This window comes from Rousettus aegyptiacus, unplaced genomic scaffold (assembly GCF_014176215.1).
Source record: "Rousettus aegyptiacus isolate mRouAeg1 unplaced genomic scaffold, mRouAeg1.p scaffold_m13_p_5, whole genome shotgun sequence".
NCBI classification, from domain to species: Eukaryota; Metazoa; Chordata; class Mammalia; order Chiroptera; family Pteropodidae; genus Rousettus; species Rousettus aegyptiacus.
The window spans coordinates 54482292-54505340 of record NW_023416308.1 but is presented as its reverse complement, the minus strand read 5'-3'; the positions used below and the strand labels follow the sequence as shown (position 1 = coordinate 54505340).

General features: G+C 32.2%; 1 protein-coding gene and 1 pseudogene across 3 annotated transcripts in view; one reads left to right on the top strand and one right to left on the bottom strand.

Moving 5' to 3' along the window:
* Positions 1-23049, top strand: part of DYNC2H1 (dynein cytoplasmic 2 heavy chain 1) — a 253153-nt gene that overhangs the window by 11611 nt on the left and 218493 nt on the right. For all 3 annotated transcript variants that reach the window (XM_016163676.2, XM_016163673.2, XM_016163675.2), the window contains exons 11-25: positions 1077-1252; positions 3237-3432; positions 5973-6068; positions 8637-8789; positions 9404-9502; positions 10511-10650; positions 10734-10962; positions 11855-11982; positions 15542-15657; positions 16289-16416; positions 19890-20039; positions 20722-20927; positions 21250-21405; positions 21496-21610; positions 22404-22574. In XM_016163676.2, the coding sequence (XP_016019162.2) occupies positions 1077-1252; positions 3237-3432; positions 5973-6068; positions 8637-8789; positions 9404-9502; positions 10511-10650; positions 10734-10962; positions 11855-11982; positions 15542-15657; positions 16289-16416; positions 19890-20039; positions 20722-20927; positions 21250-21405; positions 21496-21610; positions 22404-22574 (2259 nt within the window). The remainder of the gene's footprint in view (positions 1-1076; positions 1253-3236; positions 3433-5972; positions 6069-8636; positions 8790-9403; positions 9503-10510; positions 10651-10733; positions 10963-11854; positions 11983-15541; positions 15658-16288; positions 16417-19889; positions 20040-20721; positions 20928-21249; positions 21406-21495; positions 21611-22403; positions 22575-23049) is intronic.
* On the bottom strand, positions 22082-22200 carry LOC118603476 (annotated as a pseudogene).

The window sequence follows — 23049 nt, the reverse complement described above, 5'->3', positions numbered from 1 at the left end:
AATGTGCTAAATGAATGTTGAAGGCACTCTAGAACTGTAGTGAAAACATTAAAAAACATTTTCTGTTTTCCTTGGCACATCCATCTAATTTTCATGTAAATACAGAATTTTGAAAAAATCTGTTGAGATTCTAATGATTTTCCTCACTTCTTGTATAGAGATTATTATCAAGTAATTTCTCATTCTAATTGCACTTGTTACAGGTAGGTGCTTTAAAAAAATGTTCAAGAGAAAAGCGTCCTTTATATTGCATTAAGAAAATTCTTTGAAAATGTACCGTTTTTAATCCTTTGAAATGTATCATTGAGAAATCTTGGTAGTTGCCAAGTCTATCTGCAAGTACGTTTGTGTAAGTAAATCAGGTTGAAAGGAAGTTAAAGGAAAGGTGAAAGGTAATTATAGCATTGTCTAAGGTAGTGACAGCAATTTATAGATTTAAAGGACTATTTAATATTATCAAATTTGATCTAATAATCTTATTTACTTACTAATCAGTGTGTGGTATAGTGTCTTACATTTGGTTCATATAATAAATATTGATTTTAATCTGTGATTAAGAAGAAACAGATGCAGAATATTATAAAGGCTAGCATGAGGGAGAATTCTACTTATTAAAGTTTATATTATTGATGTTTTATTTTCAGGAATATTGTGCTTAATTTCGTCAGTCAGCTTTCCAAGGTGCTACAGTATTATTTGTACAGTTAAGGAGGAAGGGCATTTCTCTCATTTCATTGACCTTCCAGTTGGCATAATTATTGTCTGAACTATTAAACAGAGCATTTAGTAAAGGATCCAACTTACTGCTTACCATGTATAAGAGTATTACTGAATTCTTGGAGTTTCACCTGAATTTCTCTTATCTTGCCTTTCAAATTATGCCTTGTATGCTTTATCCTCTGTGTTTTGCTATTCTGCATTTGTATAATTCAGAAGCAAAGTAGGGGTTGATATTATTATATTTACTGGCAAATCTACTTTACTTTCTGAATCATAGATCAGAGAAGGGGGCTATATTTTATTCTAATTTTGTTAGATTTTAAATAATAAATATTCTTGTTATTTGGCTTTTTGAGGTGGATGATACTATCAAGATAGCAGAGGCTCTTTTATCAGACTTGTCAGGATTTCGATCTTTCCATCGAAGTGCTGAAGATCTCTTAGACCAGTTTAAACTATATGAACAAGAACAATTTGATGATTGGTCCAGAGATATTCAATCTGGTTTGTCTGATTCCAGATCTGGTTTGTGGTACGTATAAATATACTAAACAGAGAAATCTACACTAAAATCTTTTTTCTTATGTTATTAATTCACATGGCAAGGTTGAATTAATCTCAGCTCTGTCCTTTCTTCAAACTTGCTGCTGCTCCTTTAAATTTTTTTTGTTAGTTTTTGTGTGGCAACTTTTAAGTCGTGAGGTGGAAACTTTGCTGATATAGCCTGTTGACTGCTTTCCCCTTGTTTCTCTCATGTCTGTTCCCCAGAACTGCAGATTTCCATTTTGGAATTAGGCTTTCCCTCTTCCATGATTTTTTTGTTTTTGGTATCCATGTATGTTTTTCTGCCTTTTTACATAAATATCATATATGCACACACATATGCACACACATTATAAATGCTAACATTTTATTAATTTTAAACTCCTTGTAATGAGGAGTATTTCTTCAAGGTTCCCAACATAGTAAGGGTTTGGTAAATATTTGTTCAGCTATACTGAACATAATTTAATTGGTCAGCCTAATTATTCTAATGGGTATTTAAAATGGATGGTCTAGAAAAGCCATATTTCTTTGTTCAGGCAAACTTTCTCCAACATATTATTATCTGTATTTTTAGAAACTTGTCACTTTTTAAAAGTAAGTTTGTCCATAAGGTGAAATTCTTTTTATAGTCTCTATATTGCTACAAAGGTTAATCAGGCCTATAGTGGTAGCTTCTTAAACTGAAGGAATCATTTTTTCCCCTTTATCTTGCATTTTGGTTGTAGAGGAAGGCTAGAACAACCAAAAGGTACCAGGGCATTAATGATCATAACTTCATGCTGTTTAATTCTTTCCTTTTCTACCTTAAACCTAAAATGTAAAAGATGTTCCAGGCTAAAAAAATATTTCTTTAGTCAGCTAATTTTGGAAAATACAAACACTTTTATCGCTATAGCACAAATGGAGATTCACTATGTGTGACAGCATACCAAAGGACTGAGTGAGACCTGCTGTAGTGAAACCTGTTAAACTTTGTTCAGTCCAGTGAGGAAATTCCCTGAGTCCCACTTTTTTTTTTTTTTTGATTAAACCCATTATTGTCTCATAGAATACGTGTGTTTTAGAACATATTTCAGAATATGCTGGTACGAAGGAACTAATTTTGAAAATAAGTTTTGAGTAAAGGCAGAAAGGGTCACCATAATAATTTTTTGATGGGCTTTGTTTATGTTCATATGGGAAAGTTTGGGCTAAATATTTATTTTATGCCTTTTAAAATATCTACTTTTTATTATGCTTTGTTTTATGTGTGATTAAATAGGCTGAATAGATTTGTTCTTTTTCTGTTCACTAGCTTACTTTCTAAGACCTGTAAGTTCTCTTAATTGTCAGTGTTCGAAAGAATGAGCATTATGTAAACATGATCCTGAAAGAAAAGCCATGAAAATATAATACTTTATTCTTAATTTAGCTTAGTGTTTTTACAATCCGTGCTGATTTGAGTGCCCCAATGTAAAATTTGCTATTGTAGGCTTTGTGAGAAATGCAATGAAAGGACTTAAATAGTGAAACAAAGAGTAATGAAATATTTGACTATCTCTACTCCCATTTTGACGCTTATCATTAATCCTGTAATAAAGGTATTAAAGAATCAAGTGAGCTAGGTAAAAAAATATATATGTATATAAAGTACCTTTTAGAAAATGAACTAAAACCTTTTCTCTTTATGGTAGATGTGATATTAGTTTTTATTATTACCTGAAGGTTAAGAGATTAATTTTATTTTTTTTTTTGAGGTTGATTTTTCTGACTGCAAAACTGCTTGGTTGAAATAATACTGTGATATTTTAGATATTGCAGCTTATTATCAAGATTTGAATTGTGAGCTACAATGGGGAAAAAGATAACTTGAAAACTATAATTAAATTAATGCTATATTCACAGAAAAGTTACAAAAAAACTATTGTGTTTTTCATGAGTCAGAAGAGTGAGAACATGAGACTTAAAAAGTTATTCATTTTGTTTTGTAGTATTGAAGCTAATAGTCGAATTATGGAATTGGATCCTAATGATGGATCATTAAAAGTGCACTATTCAGATCGGTTGGTGATTCTTCTGAGAGAAGTTCGTCAGCTTTCTGCACTTGGCTTTGTTATTCCTGCCAAAATACAGCAAGTTGCAAACATTGCACAGAAGTTCTGCAAGCAAGCAATTATTCTTAAACAAGTATGAAATTATATTTTTAAAAACATGGCTATTCTGAGTTCATCACATCAGAATATTTTAATAATATGAAAATTGACTTTTCTCTCAATCTGTCTCCATGCACCGATATGATCTTTCTGATTAGAAAACTCAAAGTCGCTCTTTAATTCTACACTCAAAATTTACTTTCTTTGTCTTCCTTTAATTAAATGTTCCTTATTTTGTGTGCAGTGTGCAAATCACTCTAGCTTAAACAAATCATTATTTTTCTTTCTTGATTACTTAGATCTTAAAGGACAGGAACAGTATCTTGTGTATTTGGCTTTTCACTAGTTCTTTGTTCAACAAAGATTCATTGAGCATCTCTACTGCCAGACACAGTGTAGTGAGGATATAAAAATGAATATATTACTATCACACTCTGGTGCAGGGTTTCTCAGCAACAGCACTTTTGATATTTTGGACAGATTCTTTTTTTGTGGGAATGTCCTGTGCATTATAGGATGTCTAGCAGCATCTCTGGCCAGTAGCACATGCCTAGTCCTGACAATCAAAAAATCTCTAAGCAGTGCCAAATGTCACCTTGGGTGCAAATCAGCTGTGGTTGAGAACCACTGATCTTGTGGGAGAGAGCAAACTGAACATTGAATTCTTATTAAACATCAAGTCTTCTGGTAGATGTCTATGTTATTTAAATTAATCCTGTCACTCGATCTGTGGAGGATTAAATTAGTAACATCATTTTCCCAGTGCTGCACAGCTAGTAAGTTATGAAGCTGGGATTTGATACCAAGTCTCTCTGACTCCAAAGCCCATATTTATTCTATTTTGATTTATATAATGATGACAGATAATGTGAACAAATAGATAATAATATTTAATATATTATGAGTACTATGTTATAGATATTCAGAAAGTCCTGTGAAAGCATAGAGGTGGTAATTTTCAATTTTTTTTTCCTGAGCGGGATAGAGTTAGTATCAGATAAATCTTTAAAGAGGAATGATGTTTTGATTTGAGTCTGGAAGAGCATACATATGTTTTCTCAAGAGCACAAGGGTTTGGTGCAGGTGGTCATTTCACAAAGAGAGAGGCTTGCTTGCTATTGTATCTAAAGTGTTTAATACAATAGGAGCTCAAGAGATGAATGGTCACATAGTGTTTGCATTTACTCCTGGAAGAATAATCGGGGAGATCTACTTATATATAGAACGTTATTATGAGCAGACAGAGTAGGGAGTGTGAAATGATGTTGGCTAGATAGCAGTATGGCCAGATTTTTGTAATAGGATATGTTCCGTTGCTTCTAGTTTTCCTGAGTGGGCTTTTTCTGGGACTGTTGTGCTACAGAATAAGGGAAATGGGTATTCCCCACCAAATAAAGCATAGTTTAATGAATACTAGTGAAAAGAAGTTAAATTAGTTAAATATTTTTTAAGTACCTCCTCTGTACCAAGAATGTTGTGAGGTGCTGGTGATACAAAAATTAAAAGATGGTCTCCTTAAACTCTCTCCGTGGTATCTACTTGATCTTCCTCGGACCTCCCCTTTTTCTCAAACAGAGTTGACAGTGTCCTCTTTTGTCCACCATTGTACTTGGTGGGTATCTCTATTTCTTGATTCATTCATTAATTCAACAAACGTTTATTGAGTGCCTGCTATTTGCTAGGCACTGTTCTTGGAGCTATCATTCTAGTATGGGTGATAGATAGCAAACACAGATAAATAATTTAACATTAGGTAGTGATAAGTACTTTGAAGAAAAATAAAATGTAGTAAAAGGATTGCGACAAGACTGCTGTTTTATCCCAAGTAATTAGGATAGGTCTTGAAGAGGTAATATTTGTGAAGAGACATGATATAAAGTGAGTAAAAGAACCATGCAGATATCTGGAGGAAGAGTATTGCAGGCAGAGGAAGTGAATGACATACAGAGTTCCTGAAAAGAGACTCACTTGGTGGGTTAGAATAATAGTAGTGAGGCCAGTTTGGCTACAATGCAGTGAGGGAGATTCGTGGTGGGGTTAAGGGCCAGTTTCTGTAAAATGTTAGTGCTTGGTAAAGATATGGATTTTGGATTTGCATTTTATTCTTAAGTATATTGGGAAACCATGGGAAGGTTTAGGTAGGAGTTTTGAGGGTTTGGATTTTATTCTCAAATGTATTGGGAAATCACTGGAAGGTTTTGAGTAAGCAAAAGGCATGTTTAAAAAGACCACTCTGACTACTTTGAAGGCTCTGCATAGACAATAGGAGTCCCTGATTGAAAAGAGAGAGATGAATTAGGACCCTGTTTCACTGGTCTTGCCAAGAGATGAGGGTACTAGGTTTTATAATCTTTGTTTAACCATCCCCCAGGATATGACAGCAAATTATAGGAACTCAACACAATTTGTTAATTGTGTATAATAATACATGCATAAATGCTGTAGTGGAGTTGAAAAAACTATTTTTGGTAAATTTTAGAATTTAGAAGTTATTTCCATTCAGACAAATAAAAATGGGGGAAAAAGTGTGCTATTTATTATTGATTTTTGCTAAATGGATCTTTTACTTTGTAGGTGGCACATTTTTACAATTCTATCGATCAACAAATGATTCAAAGTCAGAGGCCAATGATGTTACAATCTGCCTTAGCATTTGAACAGATAATTAAGGTAAATGGACTTTTCATGTTGTTATATTTAGATTTTACAAATGAAGTGTATCTTATTTCTTAGTTTTTTAGTATACCCTCCAGCTTAATATAGCCATTGATCTAAAGCTGTATCTTGCTCCTCAGTGACATCTCACTTTTAACGAGTAACATTTTTTTCAAACTGTAGATATACATGGTTATGTTTCACATATTTTGGTGCTTATTTTGATCAATTGAATTAATATGTATAATATACAGTTCGTATGCCATTATATTTACTGATTCACTGAAGTGTGAGGTCTTTATATGCAGACTCTTTAGTGCTTTTCAATCGTCTGATTTTACAGTTTAAGATTTATTTGTTCTTTATCTGTGCATATTGAAATAACCATACACACGAAATTAGGAGAACCCACAGTAGTTTTTAAACTATATGTTACTATGTGACTGCTAACTTTTTGAAATGTATGTTTTTAATCTTCATAAATGACGTATTTGAAAAATTATGTAGAAGAGGAATGTACCCTTTTATTCTTTTATTCGAAAATGGTAACTTGTTGGGTTATGGTCCTGAAGACTAACCCCCAGGTTCTATGATTTGCTAGGAAGACTCACAGGACTTGGGGTATAGTTGTAGTCATAGCAAAGATTTATTACAGTGAGAGGATGTAAGGCATCATCAGCAAAGAGGAAGGTGCATGGGGTGAAGACCTGGAGGAACCAGGTGCAAGCTTTTAAGAGTAGTCTCCCAGTGGACTCACAAGGGCATTGTAATTCCCCCAGCAACAAGTTGTAACACAGTGAAGTGTTGTCTTACTAGGGAAGGTTATTAGCAACTTAGTGTCCAGGTTTTTGCTGGGGACTAGCCATGTAGGAATCTTCAGCCTAGTGATGTACCAAAATTCCAGGTGCTCAGAAGCAAATCAAGTGTTCAGCATAAAATATATTGTTTAGGTACAGTGAGCCACTCTTAAAAGTGAGGGTGATGGGAACCTTCCTAAACTTCAAGTTACCAGATGCCCATTAAGGGCCAGTTTTTCAAGAAGGTCTTTTAAGGGATACAGTTAGACTTGCTGTGTTAACTCATTTCTGCACACTAGTTCTCAGGCTTAAAATTTACTAGAAGTTATATAAATCTACATGAAATCTATATATAAAGTTATATAAAACCTATAAACACTTTTTTTTTCCTATTGGCAAAGCTCAATAGAAGTTTATAATGGAAAGTTTCAAAAATATAGGTAAACAAAAAGAAAAAAGGTCTTCTAATTGTATCAGCAAGAAATGTCCATTCTTAACTGTCTGGTACCTTTTAAACTTTGTTTTCTGTGCATGTTTATAAGTGTGCATTTTGCAAACGGCATCAGACTTTGTTATTTTGACATTTTCACCTAATATGTATATTGTTTTAATTGTAAGCCTTCAGAGCTTTTTCTTTCCTAATGTATTCAAAATAATATCTTGATATTTCTGAAGAGGAAACTTATTTTGAGAAACTAGGTTGTGAGAACTAAATAATTATATTTAATATATGTTAAGTGAGACATTAGTGGACAAAAACCTAAGATGGGAGGAGAGGGAACTATAAGGGTCTTTATAATTCTCTGGCAATTCATTATAACTCACTATATTGTAGAATATCGGAGGGCAGGGACTCTATTTTCATGCTCTCAATTGATACATCAGTAAGTCATATATAGTAACTATCAGCGAATGCTTTTTGTAGAGTAGTTTATTGAATTTATTATATAATTGTTTAGTTTCATTCCTTCATTAGCTATTTATTGAGGGCCTGCTGTATTCCAGAAACTTGCTATGCCTTACCACTTACCATTTCAAGTGAAACATAGAAACCTTACTTCTATTAGGTCTCTACTCTGTCCACTGTTGCAAATTTGTCTTAAATATTTCCTCTGAATACGTAGATCAGATGATATTATAATTTTTGTTTCAATCATCCAATATGATTTAAAGAACTCAGAAGTGTCATTCAGCCCTGCTGACATTACCTCGGTGGGAACTGGAGTATTGCCAGTCTTTGCCAAGCAGGGCGTGGAAGATCAGCTCTTCACTTGGTCCCACTGAAACTGCAGAGAGGTGGTTTTTCCACTGGTGTTAGCTGGAGTAGGGTGCTATTTACTAAAATGGTTTTATGTTATTAGGCCGCTGTTTTCCTTGTCCTTTGGCTAGAGTGCGTAGGCTTTTCCTGGAGCTTTATTTATCCCTGTAGGTAGTTCCAGATTGGAGACTTCTCCAGTGCCCTGGCCTGGATAGATGGGAGACAATAAGTTGTCTTGTTCCTCCATTCCCAAAGTTTATTTGTTGACTGCCATCTTATTTCTACCTTTTACTCTTCCTATGCTTGTTTGTTATGTCCAGGGATTTTTTTACTCGTAAGAGGGAGTACCTGGAAGGAATAGGGCTACTCAATCTTGGCCAGATTGTTTATCATTTATAAAATGGAAAAATTATATGTTCTTTTTATTGCAGGTTGGTATTAGGGTAATTCAACTTATGATGTAAAATATTGAATCTTTTGGAAAAAAGAAATGTGTGTAAGTACTAAATGTCATTTGTTATACCTTAGAATTCAAAAGCAGGAAGTGGGGAAAAGTCACAAATTACTTGGGATAATCCTAAAGAATTAGAAGGCTACATTCAAAAACTCCAAAATGCTGCTGAACGACTTGCCACTGAAAATAGAAAACTGAGAAAATGGCACACTACATTTTGTGAAAAGGTATACTTTATTTATGATATTGAATAAGCTATTGTTTAAAAAATATTTAGGATATAATTTTAAGTAACTTCTTATTTGGAAAATATTTGAGACTTACATTGCAAAAATATAATAGAGAGTTCATACTTACCCTTCATCCAGTTTCCCCTGTCATTAACAACCCATATAACCAATGTATAGTTATCAAAATTAAGAAATAGACTGTTTTTGAATTTTATAACTTCTCCACTAATGTCCTTTTTCTTTTCAAGGATCCTACCTTGCATTTAATTGCTGAGTCTCTGTACTCTCCTCCTCTTCAGTCTTTCCTTGTTTTTATGACCTTAAAACTTTTGATAAGTACTGGTTGGTTATTTTCTAGAATATCTCCTGATTTGGGTTAAATGAGGTTTTCTCATGATTAGATATTAGGATTATGCAATTTTTCCAGGAATACTATGGAAATGATGTTTGTCTTTCTCAATGCATCAATCAGGTATTGATATATGTCTTATTTCAGACTGAGTTAACCTTGAGCACTTGGTTAGGGTGGTGTCTGTCCAGTTCTTCTACGGAAAAGTTACTCCTATTTTTCAGGTGATACTTTGATACTACTGTGTTCTCATTTTCAACAGGTGGTAATTCTTATGAATATTGATCTGCTTCGGCAGCAGCAGCGTTGGAAAGATGGATTACAAGAATTGAGAACTGGCTTAGCAAGTGTAGAAGCACAGGTAGAGTATGTTTTACTATGTATCTGCACATGTATCTGTAAATGAACAATGCATTTACACTTAAAAATACAAAAGTTTTTTTACTATGTATCTGTAAATGAACAATGCATTTACACTTAAAAATATAAAAGTTTTTATTTGTCTTGTGGATTTTCAAATATCTCACTCAATTCATAGTTTGTAGTTTTTCTGACTTGGTGCTGGATATCTATCATTTGTTAGTTTTCTTTTAGATGATTGTAACATCTTTAGAACACAAAGTTTAAGCTGAAGCTTAATGATTGAAGTGACTCTATTTTAGAGCTTTTTTGGGGGCAGAGTTTCAGTTCTATACACCTTTGATAGGAGATGATATATACAAAAGTGGCTAGTACAGAACTTGTTACATAGTATCTGGTAATGAGATCTTGGTTGAATACGAGTTAGGTGTCTTACATCTTCACATATAGCTTTCAATTCTTAGAACTTTAAAAGAAACAGGAAGTATTGGAATTGATATATTTATGGTTATGTGGAAGCAAAAAAGTAAAGTATCCTAAGTATTCTTTTTACATTTAGCATGTTACATTTAACATAATTTTACATTTAACATGATTTTAAATGTGTGATGAACTGTTTAGGGAGTAGGAAGGGAAGAGAAGAGCTATACTTGATAGAGATTTTGAAAAAGGACTAAAAAGTTCACACAAATACAAAAAACTTGTTTCCATTACTGTTATCATGAAATAAAATCCATATAAAATCTATTTAGTATTAACTTGATTTTTAAAATCTTACTGACCTTTTTGTGTTCTGTTCATAAACATGAAAATTAGAGATTTTCATATTTGCTTCTATATAAACTCTCATAGTACAAGTAGCAATTAAGGAGTTGCAAGTTTTAATATATTTGAAATGATTTTTTTATTGCATATAATTTTACTTTGTGATTTGAAAGCATTAAATGAAAACTCCATTCTACTATCTAATTTTTATTTTTAAATAAAAAATGTAACTATAACGTATTAGGGATTCCAAGCAAGTGACATGCATGCGTGGAAACAGCACTGGAATCATCAACTGTACAAAGCTCTGGAACATCAATATCAGATGGGCTTAGAAGCACTTAATGAGAATCTACCAGAAATAAATATAGACTTAACATACAAGTAAGATTTTTTGAAACTCAGTTTAATTTTCAATTTATAAATTTCTAGTAATTTATATTTCAAAGTTACTTATTTACTTTCAGACAAGGACGGTTACATTTCAGGCCTCCTTTTGAAGAAATCCGGGCCAAATATTACAGAGAAATGAAGAGATTCATCGGTATCCCTAATCAGTTTAAGGGAGTGGGTGAAGCAGGAGATGAATCTATTTTTTCTATTATGATTGATAGAAATGCAAGTGGATTTCTGACTATTTTCAGCAAAGCAGAAGATCTCTTTAGGAGATTGTCAGCTGTTTTACAACAGCATAAGGTATGGGGCATGTAATTTTCCATCCTGTTTTAATTTTTCATCTGCTTGAATTAGTATTAAATGCACAAAATAATAGTATATTTTGTGTGGCATAAAATAAAAATATGGCAAACTAGAGAGCCAGGGTTGAGGATTTTTATATAAGTTATGTTTATGCCACCGATAAAAAGTTACGTCAAAATTTTTTTTCTTTTGGTCTTTAACTATTTGAAGATTGAGAAACTAAATTTTTAAAAATTATTTTGTCAATTTGGAATGCAACATAACTGTTGTGTCAATTTTAATTCCTTTCAGGAAAATATATCCCTTTTTTTTATTCTTTGGAACAAGAACAATCCATGGAGGAAAGCCTTCAAAGTTAATGAGATCAAGATAATTTAACATCTTTCGTTTAAGTACATCATTACCAACTAACTGCAAAGATAAACCTTAATTGCATTTATCGCTCACTTGTATTGGTTGGTTAGATTATGACTGAAAATTTGACCAGTTTTAAAACTGGCAATACAATGCTTCTGTATTTTAGGTTTCTAGAATTAATTGAATGTAGATACTTTCAGATTTGTATCCTGTAGTGGCTCTTGGCTTTAAAGAAGTGATTCTATCTTTGTATACATCAAATTTGAGAATAGACTCTAAAGAAAGGGTTTTTTTAATCTTTTTGAATGAGTTTTAAGATCATTGTATTTTTATATTAAATCTTTTTTTTTCTGTTCATTCTTTAGACTATGTAATAAAGATTGTATTTAGATACTTAAATTGACATTTACTTGAATACCTCTTTTTATTAGTTGGGCCCTAATCTTTATTAATAGTTGGATCCTAATATTTAAAATGTTAATTTATTGGTTCTTTTTTTTTTTTAAATAACATTTTTTCATTCTTTAAATAGGAATGGATTGTAATTGGGCAAGTTGATATGGAAGCTCTAGTGGAAAAGCATCTTTCAACTGTTCATGATTGGGAGAAAAATTTTAAAGCACTGAAAATAAAAGGAAAAGAAGTAGAACGACTTCCAAGGTATTAGAAGTTAAAGTAGTAGCAATTATGTACAATAACAGTTTGCCATGGGACAGTAAAGGTACTCTTTACTTAGTGGCCTTGAAGTCAAGTGAGTCACTTTCATACCTCCTCAAGAACTCAGCTATGACACTTGAGTATCACCTGAGTAGGGCATTACTGAGACTAAGACATCTTGCTGATCCTAATTGGATAGATTAGATTGAGAGAAGTGGCTTCTATCCAGATCTGGCATGAGGAACTAATATATGCTATGCATAGGCACAGTTTAAGCATGGTAAGAAGCTACTGCTCAGAGCATAGTAGAGGATGTAAAACTAATGACATTTGACTCTGCTTTCATACTGCTCTGCCTCCATTAAGAATGCCCTGGGAGGCACACAACACAGTGCTGCACCTAGTATTTCCCTAAATGTTGAGGAAACACTCTGAGGGGCATCTCATTACCCAGCGACTTGAAAATATATCCCCCTCACTATTTGAAATTTATATAACTGGAACTACTCTTTGTAATGAGCTCTATGAAAGGCCTCATTTAATTGTGCATATATTATCTATAAAGGATAATATCACTTTTATTAATTCATTTGTTCATTCTTTCAATAAATATTTGGTGAGCATATGTAATATATAAAATCTTGTCCTACGAGAGTAAAACGATGAAGAAGACAATAACTAAGATCACCTTGCTTGCTCTCTGGTACTGCAATAAGTCAAATATATTTGATGATTAAGTCAAATACACCTAGGGGTTCAGAGTGGGCTTCATGACTTTGTCAATCATTTAGACTTTGTGAGCCTCAATTTTCTCAGCTTTAAAATAGTTACAAATATAGTATTTATTTCATAATGTTTTGAGGATTAAATGAGTGATTTGCATATAAATTATTGGCACAGAGTTCTCAATAAATGTTGTTATTAATTGTTATTATTAATATCAGGTAGAATAGTCTGTACTCCATATTAGATATTGAACTAGGCTATGAAGGTTTACAGGATGATGATATCCATCCATTTGTGGCAAAATCAGGGAAACTTTTGTTAAGATAGAAATACTTGAACTAGGATTTTGACATGTAGAAAGGAGAATTGGAGGTTAAAGAAGAGCCTCTCAAGAGAGAGATTTATATGCTGAAAATAAGTTGATTATTTGAAAATTTGATTAGAATTAATGTCTTATTAGAGACTAGAGGGTGATGTTCCTGGAAAGGGGAAGATAGGTACAGATTTGGGAAAGTATTACATTCTAAATTGGGGAATTAGGATTTTGTTCATGTTGAAATGGTTAGCTAGCTATTGAAGGTTTCTAAACAGAAGTGTGTCAGTACCAAAGCTCTAATTTGGAAATAATGAGCTGCATGGTTGAATAAAGAGATCTTGGAGGAGGAGAGGTTAGTTTGTTATCATCCAGATGACTAGTAACAATTAGTTGAATTAAGTTTTTGGTACTCAAAAGGGGAGAAGGAAATATGAGGTATTAAGAGGTATTATTTCTAGAGAAAGATGAAGAATGAGGAATAGAGACAAATGATGAGGATTTGACTTAGGTGATTCAAATAATGATAGTGCCATTTTATTAGTTTGAAGTAAGGAAAAGATAGCTCTCGTAATGCTTCTATATGAGGTTTCTAATCTTTGTTGGATACTGTCTTTGATCCCAGTCTTGCCCATCTTGCTTGATTTCATGCTGTCACTTGACTGCTCAAGGACCTCTATTGCTACCACTATTTGTTTATTTCTTATTGTAGAAGCTTTCCTATTTATGCGTCTCTGCCAAAGCTAAACAAAACAAAAAGATTGCCTGTCTCACATTACCTTTTTCATTTTGTCATTTCTCGCTAATAAGTTAACATGTATTCATCTAAGCTAACATATATGTATCTGCATACATTTATTTTATGGGTAGTTTTTGAAACTATGCTATATGATTAGAAAAGCCATATTCTAATGATGTTATTTCAGATACTATAGTAAGGATATAATTTTTGGCTTGGTTGTCTGTAACTGTTTTTATTTTATCTATGGCTGAATAGAGCCTCAGCTGCATGTTATTAAGATTTTCAAGTGAGAGGTGAATGTTAGTCTTCTCCATGGGATTCTGTAATCAGTATAACTGTACTATAATCAGATCACTTTATGTCAACTTGTTAGCAAAATGTAGTATAATTTTTTAGGTTTACCAAAATCATCTATCTTTATGTATCAAATATTAGAAATCTTGACACTTTATGTGTCAGGAATTCAAAAATCACACAAACTTTATCAGGCAAATTGGCTCTTACATGTTTTGGTGGAGTTTAAATTTCTCTAGTTAGTGGATAATTGAGAATAAATAAATGAAACTATAAGAGAAAATTATATTTTAAAAATAAATCTGTGAGTACTTAACACTTGTAACTTGATTTCTAAGATTGTTACCTGGGTCTATGCTTTAAAAAGAGCAAATAGTTTTCTAAATAATCTTTGTGACCAAAATTATCAGACCTTTTTTTTTTTTTTAACTTTGTATAATTTAGATAAATATATGACATTTTCCTCAAATAAACAAGTCTGGTTCAACTTCTGTTTGCTTAGAACATTACAATTTGCATTAAGAGTACTGTGCAAAGAATTGGTGTTCTTAAAAATGTATGCCTTTTTTCTGATTATTAAACTAGTACATTTGAACATATTAGTACATATACTTGCAAATTTGGGTTGTACTGTATCCTGCCATTTTTAGTTAACACTATTTCCTTAGTATTTTTCCATGTTATTACCTAGTGCTCAAAAATGTAATTTTTAATTATATGAATGTACAATAATTTAAGCATTTTTTAATTTAGCTTGTTTCTAATTTTTTGCTATTATAATTATTACTTTGATGAAGATAATTGTGTATAATCTTGGAGTCTGCCCTTAAAATTTCCTTAGTATAAATTCTGAAAGTGAAGTTACTAAGACAAAGGCTATAAATAGAATATACCTATTTTAAAATTATTTGGTACATTTTGCTAAATTGCTCTTCACAAAGGTTGCATTATTTTATACTTGTACCAACAGTTCTGAGAGTTCTGTTTGCCTACACAATTGAAGATATGCATTAACAATTCATTATATTTTTGTCAATTTGCTAAGTAGAATGTCTTTTTGTTCTTAGTGCCTTAATAATCTATATTCACTTTTTATCTCTGTTTTCTTTCCCTCATCATTATTGTTTGTACTTTGCAGGATAGTGAATTTATTTTATAAATATTTTAAAAAGTGTATTACATACTGTGACAAATAAAGCTTGTGAATATTAAATATATTCATGTTGATACTTTAGCAATTTATAATTACTGCCTTTCTTAATAAACTGATACAATGATATAACAAAATCATTGTTTAATGAAAAACTTCATAATAGTATGTGTAAGACATTTTTGCTAAATTAAATTTAAATGTGGTTAAAGATCACAATAATACTTTTACGTTACATTTTAAAATGTATTATAAAAAACCCCACAATGTTATAGTGAGAACTTTTTCTTCTAATTAGCCTTCTTAATGTCCAAATATGTTCATTGGCATTTTTCAGCTCCGTCAAGGTAGACTGTTTAAATATTAATTGTAGCCCTGTGAAGACTGTAATTGATGATCTCATCCAGAAGTTATTTGATATGCTTGTTCTTTCTTTGAAGAAGTCCATCCAGGGTAAAGATATATTTTTATTTTTATTTTTACTTAATTATAGTAGAGAGGCATATACTTTGATAGTTATGAAATATGAATCTCAATGATTAAAATAAAAACTGATACAAAAAGTATTATGAATAAAATATGCTTAAAATGATAACTTTAATAAATAAGAAAGTCTGTGTTCAACTCCTAAGAGGTCTAGAAATTATTTGCTGTCTGAGCTAGTGTCATTTGTTGCATATCTTACCGAGAAAGGTAGGCATTCTGGTTATAATGTGTTCCTCCTATCTCTTCAAATGACTGCTATTTTCTAAAATTGTACACTATTTCTTTTTTCCTTTTAGCTGAAATGTTTTAGCATATTATTTAAAAGACTGAAAAAGTCCCCAATTTCAAGTAAAATTGACTAAGAATGAATATATTTTTACCTTTTACTTAACATCTTTTTAAGTACAATGTGAAACAACTAAACTTTCATGAGAAGAAATTTTTTTGCTTATTACACATTTCGAAATTATGTTGTATGAAAGCAAATGATAATTTAGGGTTTAATCTATCAGATTACAGTCTAACACTTTTAGAAATTTTGTAATCGAATATTTTTGGTGGTAATTATATTTTTTATATTTCAATGTTACTTATCTAGCTCTTTTACATGAAATCGATACTTTTGTTACTGAAGCTATGGCAGTCTTATCAATTATGCCCCAGTCTGTGGAAGAGATTGGTGATGCAAATTTACAATATAGTAAGCTACAGGAACGGAAACCAGAGGTGAGAATCACAGCATAAAGTTTTTTAATTTGTTTTTACTGTATTGGAAATGTTTACATTAGGTATTTTTTTGTGATTAATTAGAAATATCATATAATTTCAGTATTATAAGGAAGTCTGTATAATCTGATCCAGTTGATCAACTCATGATTGGGCTGTTGATGTTACGTAGTATAATGAAACAATAACAATCATGCTTATTATTGTCTTCAGAAAAAATTGCAATCTGTTTTATGATGTGGCATATTCAAATAAGACTAAACTTAAATAATTCATGCTGTTATTTCCAGGGTTGTAATCTTAGGATGATAAATATGAAGTTAGAGAAGAATTAGGAATTCTTTCTCCCTCCCTCCTCCTCCTCCTCCTCCTCCTCCTCCTCCTCCTCCTCCTCCTCCTCCTCCTCCTCCTCCTCCTCCCCCCCGCCCTCTCTCACGCACGCAAACACACACAATGGAGCAGCTCATAATTAGAGACAAAGATGAGTGTGGTAAAGATTCATGGAAACAATGTCCAGAAGGCTAGAGCCCAGAAAAAGCAAGCCAAAGTTTTATAAAATATATTATGGATCATTTGAGTTCTGTTTAGAGGAGGTGGAGAAATAATTCAAATCAGAATACAATCTTTTGTGTATCCCTACTATGTGATAGATTTAAGATTATTAAGAGAGTTTAAAGATGACTTAAATAATACATCTTCATGGTGGGAGGAATTACAAACTTTTTATGATATGATAGGCTTAAAGGTATAAAGATGGTTTAAGGGCAAATAAAGTATTATACTTCTCTGTTAGAAGACTAAAGAAGGAACAGCATTATGAGCTGTGGCAGTTGGCCAAAGCACAGACGTATTCATTCATTATTTATTATTTATAGATTACCTGATATATTTCAGACATGGTGCTAGGAGTTGGGGTTGCAGCTGTGAACATTATCTGTTCTTATGGACTTCGCATTCGTGTGTGTGTGTGTGTGTGTGTGTGTGTGTGTGTGTGTGTGTGTGTAGGAGAAGGAGGGGAAGAAGAAAAGGAAGAGGAGAGAGGAGCCAGAGAAGTGAGAGAACAAGCGTGCTCAACTGGGCAAATGCTACTTAGGGTGGGTGGACATGGAAGACCTCAGAGAGATGACATCTGAACTCAGACCTGAAAGATAAGGAGCCGACTATTCTGAGATCTGGGGGCAGATCATTCTAAGTAGAAAGAACAGCAAATACAAAGATCTTAAGGTAGAGAAGGGACTTAGTATATGCTCAAGGAAGATACAGATATTAATATTGTCAAGAAAATTAGTAACCAAGAAAATCATAGTATTCAAGGAAGAAAATGTTATGAGGTGAAACTGGAGAGGTATGCAAGGACCAGATTATGAAGATACTTTTAGACAATCATAAGGAGTTTGGATTTTTTTCTTTTCCTAAGTGTAATAGAAAGTCCTTGGAGGTATTTAAGCAGGGGGCAACACAATATGGTTTACATTTTGAAGCAATTACTCTGGCTGCTCTGTAGAGAATGGATAGGAATGAGACAAAAGTAGCAGAAAGTCTAATTAGTAGGATATTGCATTTGGTGGATGAGAGATGATAGAAACATGTACCATGTAGTAGCAGAGATGGTGAGAACTGTGGAAATCAATGATATATTTCAGAGTTAAAACCAAGATCTTTTGATAAATTAGAGAAAGAAAAGTAAACATGTCTCTTAGCCTTTTGGCTTGAGCAACTGGGAAGCTAATGATACCAATTATTGAGCTGAGGATGAGTAGAGAAGAAAGGTGTTTGAAAATTGGAAGTGGTTGGGATTGAGATCTCAGATAGAAGTTGAATGAGGTATATGGAATTTAGAGTAAAGGTGAAGACTAGAGATATAAATTCGGAAGTCAGGAAGTCATCTTTATATCGATGATATCTAAAACCATAGAATTAGACTAAGACCATCTGGTTGCTAGCATACAGTAGAGATTATAGGACTAGGTTTGAACATTCCAAAATTTAGAATTTTAGTATAGGAGGAAGCAGCAAAGAAGATTGAGAATGAAATGGGAGGAAAAGAATGAAGTGTATCATCACAAAACTAAGATAAATAGATGCCGTATACTGGGAACAACATGGGAAGCAGGAAGTGACATGAGTGTAAAATGCTAGGCAGAATCTAGGTCATGTGAGCCACATTAAGGATCTTAGGGTTGAGTCTGTAGATATTGGGGAGTTGTTGCTGGTTTTTAGCAGCAAGAATTATGTTTTGATGTCTCTGTTGGTATGTGGATTTGAAGGAGTAGGAATGGAGGCAGGTAGACTAGGAAACTGTTATAAAGTCTTTACAGGCTAACCTAAGTTCTGTTCCCATGTAGGAAATTAGAATCCTACTCTTTTTTTCTTTTTTTCGTACTGACTTGTACAGTACAATGTGGCTTCTTGGTCCATTGGTTTTCTCTGTTTCCAAATGGAACTGATCATGCCCAGGGGTTGCTAACTGGCCATACAGACATATTTCAATTTTTGTTGTTGTTGTTGTTGATTAAGTATACACAATGATTTTTTAAAAAATCTTTCTATGGCTGTTATTGCTTTGTTGATTAGTAAATGTACACTATTATTTTACTGTGCTTTAAAAGGCTTAGAAGCAATTCAAGCACTTTAGCACCTATTGACTTATGCCCAGACTGTTAAAACTGCTAACTATATGATTTAGGGAATTTTAAGTAGAAACCAAATGCAGGAGTTTGATTTTATTTATTCATTTGTCTGTTTCTTAAGTACCTTTTTTCATGTCTTTCCTTTGTTATTAAGTAGGGTAATTTAGTTAACTCTTAGGTAATCATTAATTTCAGTTGTTTTAGAAGCCTCTTTTTGCATTTTCTTATGTGTGGAACATTTGTAATAAGAACTTTACTTTGAGTATGGATCCATGGTTTTATTCAATTTCATATTACTACTTTTATTATCCTTTTTAAATTCTTGATGTCGGAGTGCCTTGGTTGAGTTTGTAAATAATAATAAGTAAGCAGTTGAAACTTTATAGACAGGAATTTAACAATTATTTAAAAGCAAAAATCTGATTTTGAAAAGCAAATCTTGAAACAAAAATTAAAATAAATGGAATTTTAAGAAATTTGCAACAAATGAGCAGGACAGAGACTCATAGACGTGGAGTATAGACTAGTGGTTACCAGAGGACTATAGAGTAGTGGTTACTAGTTGGGTGGGGGAAAAGGGGGGAGGTGGATGGGGTAACAGTGGTCAAATATATGGGGATAAGGGGAGGGCGAAGTGGGTAAAGGGGATCAAATATATGGTAGCTGAAGAAACTGGACTTTGGGTGGTAAACACACAATAGAATATATAAATGTCAAATGGTAATATACACTTGAAAATCATATGATTGTATTAACCAATGTTACCTCAATAAACGTAATTAAAAAAAAGAAATTTGATAAAATAGGTAAACAAAATAACAATGTGTTTTTTTTAACTTTTAGATTTTGCCCTTATTTCAAGAAGCTGAAGATAAAAACAGACTTTTACGAACTGTGGCAGGTAGAGGTTTAGAAACAATTAGTAATCTGAAAGCTAAGTGGGATAAATTTGAATTGATGATGGAAAGTCACCAACTTATGATTAAAGATCAGGTAAGAACCTTTCAGTCATTTTGCTAAAATGGAAACTTAATTTTTTCTTAAGATGTCTTGCTTATCTTTATTCCATAATAATTTAGGTTTATAAGAATTTTCTATTGCTGATGAAATTGGCCTCCCTTAGTACTTCTATGTAGTAAAATACTTTATATAATGATTATCATTTCACATAGTTTATCTTCACTTTTTGGTATTCAGGACTGCATATAGAATTATTTTCACTCTTTCTTATGAATGAATTTGTTTACTGTGTATGGTGTCTTTTAACCTGGAAGTTACACATAACTATTGCATTCATATCCTATTGTCCAGAAACTAAGTCTTACAGCCTTTAGCTGCATGAGAGTCTGGGAAATGCCATCTGGTGGAACAACTGGTAGTCATTGAAAAAAAATTTTTTTTTTTTATCATATTACCTTTTGATAGTTGTGGTAGATACCATTAATCACATGGATTATTTCTTAATGGTTATGTTTGTGGGTATCTCTTATAAATTTATTATCTAACTTATGCTTTTGAATTATTTTATTGCACTTGAAATCAGTAATTAAAAATATTTTGAACAGTTGGTATTGATAGTTTTTCACCTTTCAGTAGAAAATGTTAGAAATAAAAATGTGAAAATAAAGTGAGAATTTACTCTGAATTAACTGATATAAATTCTATTGGCTTACAGATTGAAGTGATGAAAGGAAATGTGAAATCACGTCTTCAGATCTACTATCAAGAACTGGAAAAATTTAAAGCTCGTTGGGACCAACTAAAGCCTAGTGATGATGTTATTGAAGCTGGCCAGCAAAATACCCTTGATAAGAGTGCAAAGTCAATAAAAGAGAAAAAAATTGAGTTTGATGATCTTGAAGCCATAAGAAAAAAGCTGGTGTATGTTTTCCCTTTATCGTGTACATAAAATATATTTATATAAATTACCAACTTCACTTTGACTCTTTCGTAAAAACTGAATGTTAATGAATTTAGAAGAGCCTATGCCTAAGTAAAATTTTTATGTTAGGTAGGCATTGGCCCCCACTGTGTACCTCCACTATCAAATACACCTGCATACAACACACATGCACACACACACACACACACACACACACACACACACACACAGGGAATGCATTTAAATAACATTGATATTTAACAGTCTTACTTTTTTAAACATTTAATGATATTTCATTATTATTATTATTTTTTTTCGTAGTGATGATTGCCATCATTTTGGACTAGAAGAGCCCAACTTCTCTTTGGCATGTAGCATCTCTAAAGACATTGAGAGCTGTGTACAAATTTGGACACTTTATGAAGAGTTTCAGCAAGGATTTCAGGAAATGGCCAATGAAGATTGGATTACTTTTCGGTTTGATTCATAAACAGTATTTAGATTTTAATAGTTTGGTAGTGTTTTTGAGAATTTAGGTTTTAAGATGTGTTTCTGTTATTTTTATAGGACTAAGACCTATCTGTTTGAGGAATTTTTGATGAGTTGGCATGACAGATTGAGGAAGGTTGAAGAACATTCAGTAATGACGGTGAAATTACAATCAGAAGTTGACAAATATAAAGTAAGACAGTTTTACTTATTCTATTTAAAAATGATCTTGGAACCTTGTATCTTTTATCATGTGGCTAAACTGTAATTTTAGTTTATATATTTTTAAATTATTCCATTACTTGAAAAAATAAGAAGTATAGAATAAATCATAGAAATAATTCATATTTCTGCTACCAATATGAAAAGTTATAAGTAAAAAATTTATAGTTAAAGTTATAAGAGTATTTATACTTCCTAGCACAATTTTATATATCAGTCATTTAACATATTTAAGATATAGGTCTACCCTAAAATAAAATATAAATATTTTAGGTCATGTTTTAAAATATATTAAGCTACAAAGGGAAATTTCCATGTATTCATAGCCATGTTTGTTTTTTATTATTATTATTTTTTGGTGAGGCAACCAACCCTTGGTTCACCTCACAGATTGCAAGGAACTTGTCATCTTACAATCTCTTATTTTTTATTTTATTTTTTGTGCCTATAGTATCTGGTCTTCCTAGGTGATCTCCCATCCAAGTACTAACCAAGCCTGACCCTGCTTAGCTTCTGAGATCAGATGGGATCGGGCTCGTTCAGGGTGGCATGGCCATAGACTCATAGCCATGTTTAATAAAAAGTTTTATACAATTCTGTTTAAGAATGTGATTTTAAGATTGTTAATAAGATGGAGTAATTAAAATGTTCATATTTAATCATAAGAGTAAATAATAATTTGCATTTTGCTTATACACACACACACACACACACTATGCGTGTACATGTTTTTCTTCTTATTCTTCTTCTTCTTTTTTTAACAGATTGCAGTTCCTATCTTGAAATATGTGAGAGGAGAACACCTTTCTCCAGATCACTGGCTTGACCTTTTTCGTTTACTTGGCCTTCCTAGGGGTACTAGTCTAGAGAAATTAGTATTTGGTGATCTTCTCAGAGTAGCTGATACAATTGTTGCCAAAGCTTCAGACCTTAAAGTAAGAATCACTTTTATAAATATCTTATATATCTAACTTTTGTTAACATGATTTTGCTTCACGTTTTATTTAAATAAAACTTCAAGTTAAATTTTTTTCTTCCCTTAAAATAGTGACAGTGTTCCATTATTTCATTGTTCTTTTATTACTGATATATCTGACTGTGTCTACCACTGTGTATGGGGGTAGAAAAACAATACTATAAAGCCGTTCTTTGAGAGAGAAAAAAATGCAAAATTAAAAATGTCTTATTTTAATAAGGGAGTCAGCATAACAAAAAAATAAATAAAAATCATTTTATGTATAATACATTTAAAGTCATGACATATGTTATAAACAGAAACTAAGGGATACAAAAATCCGTAGAGCTAAACCAAGAATCAATTTGCTAATCAGATTTAGAAAAGGTCTCAGGTAAAAGTAAAACTTGTTACCGTAAGTGGCAGACTTTCTATGTTGTGTTCTGCCCATTCAG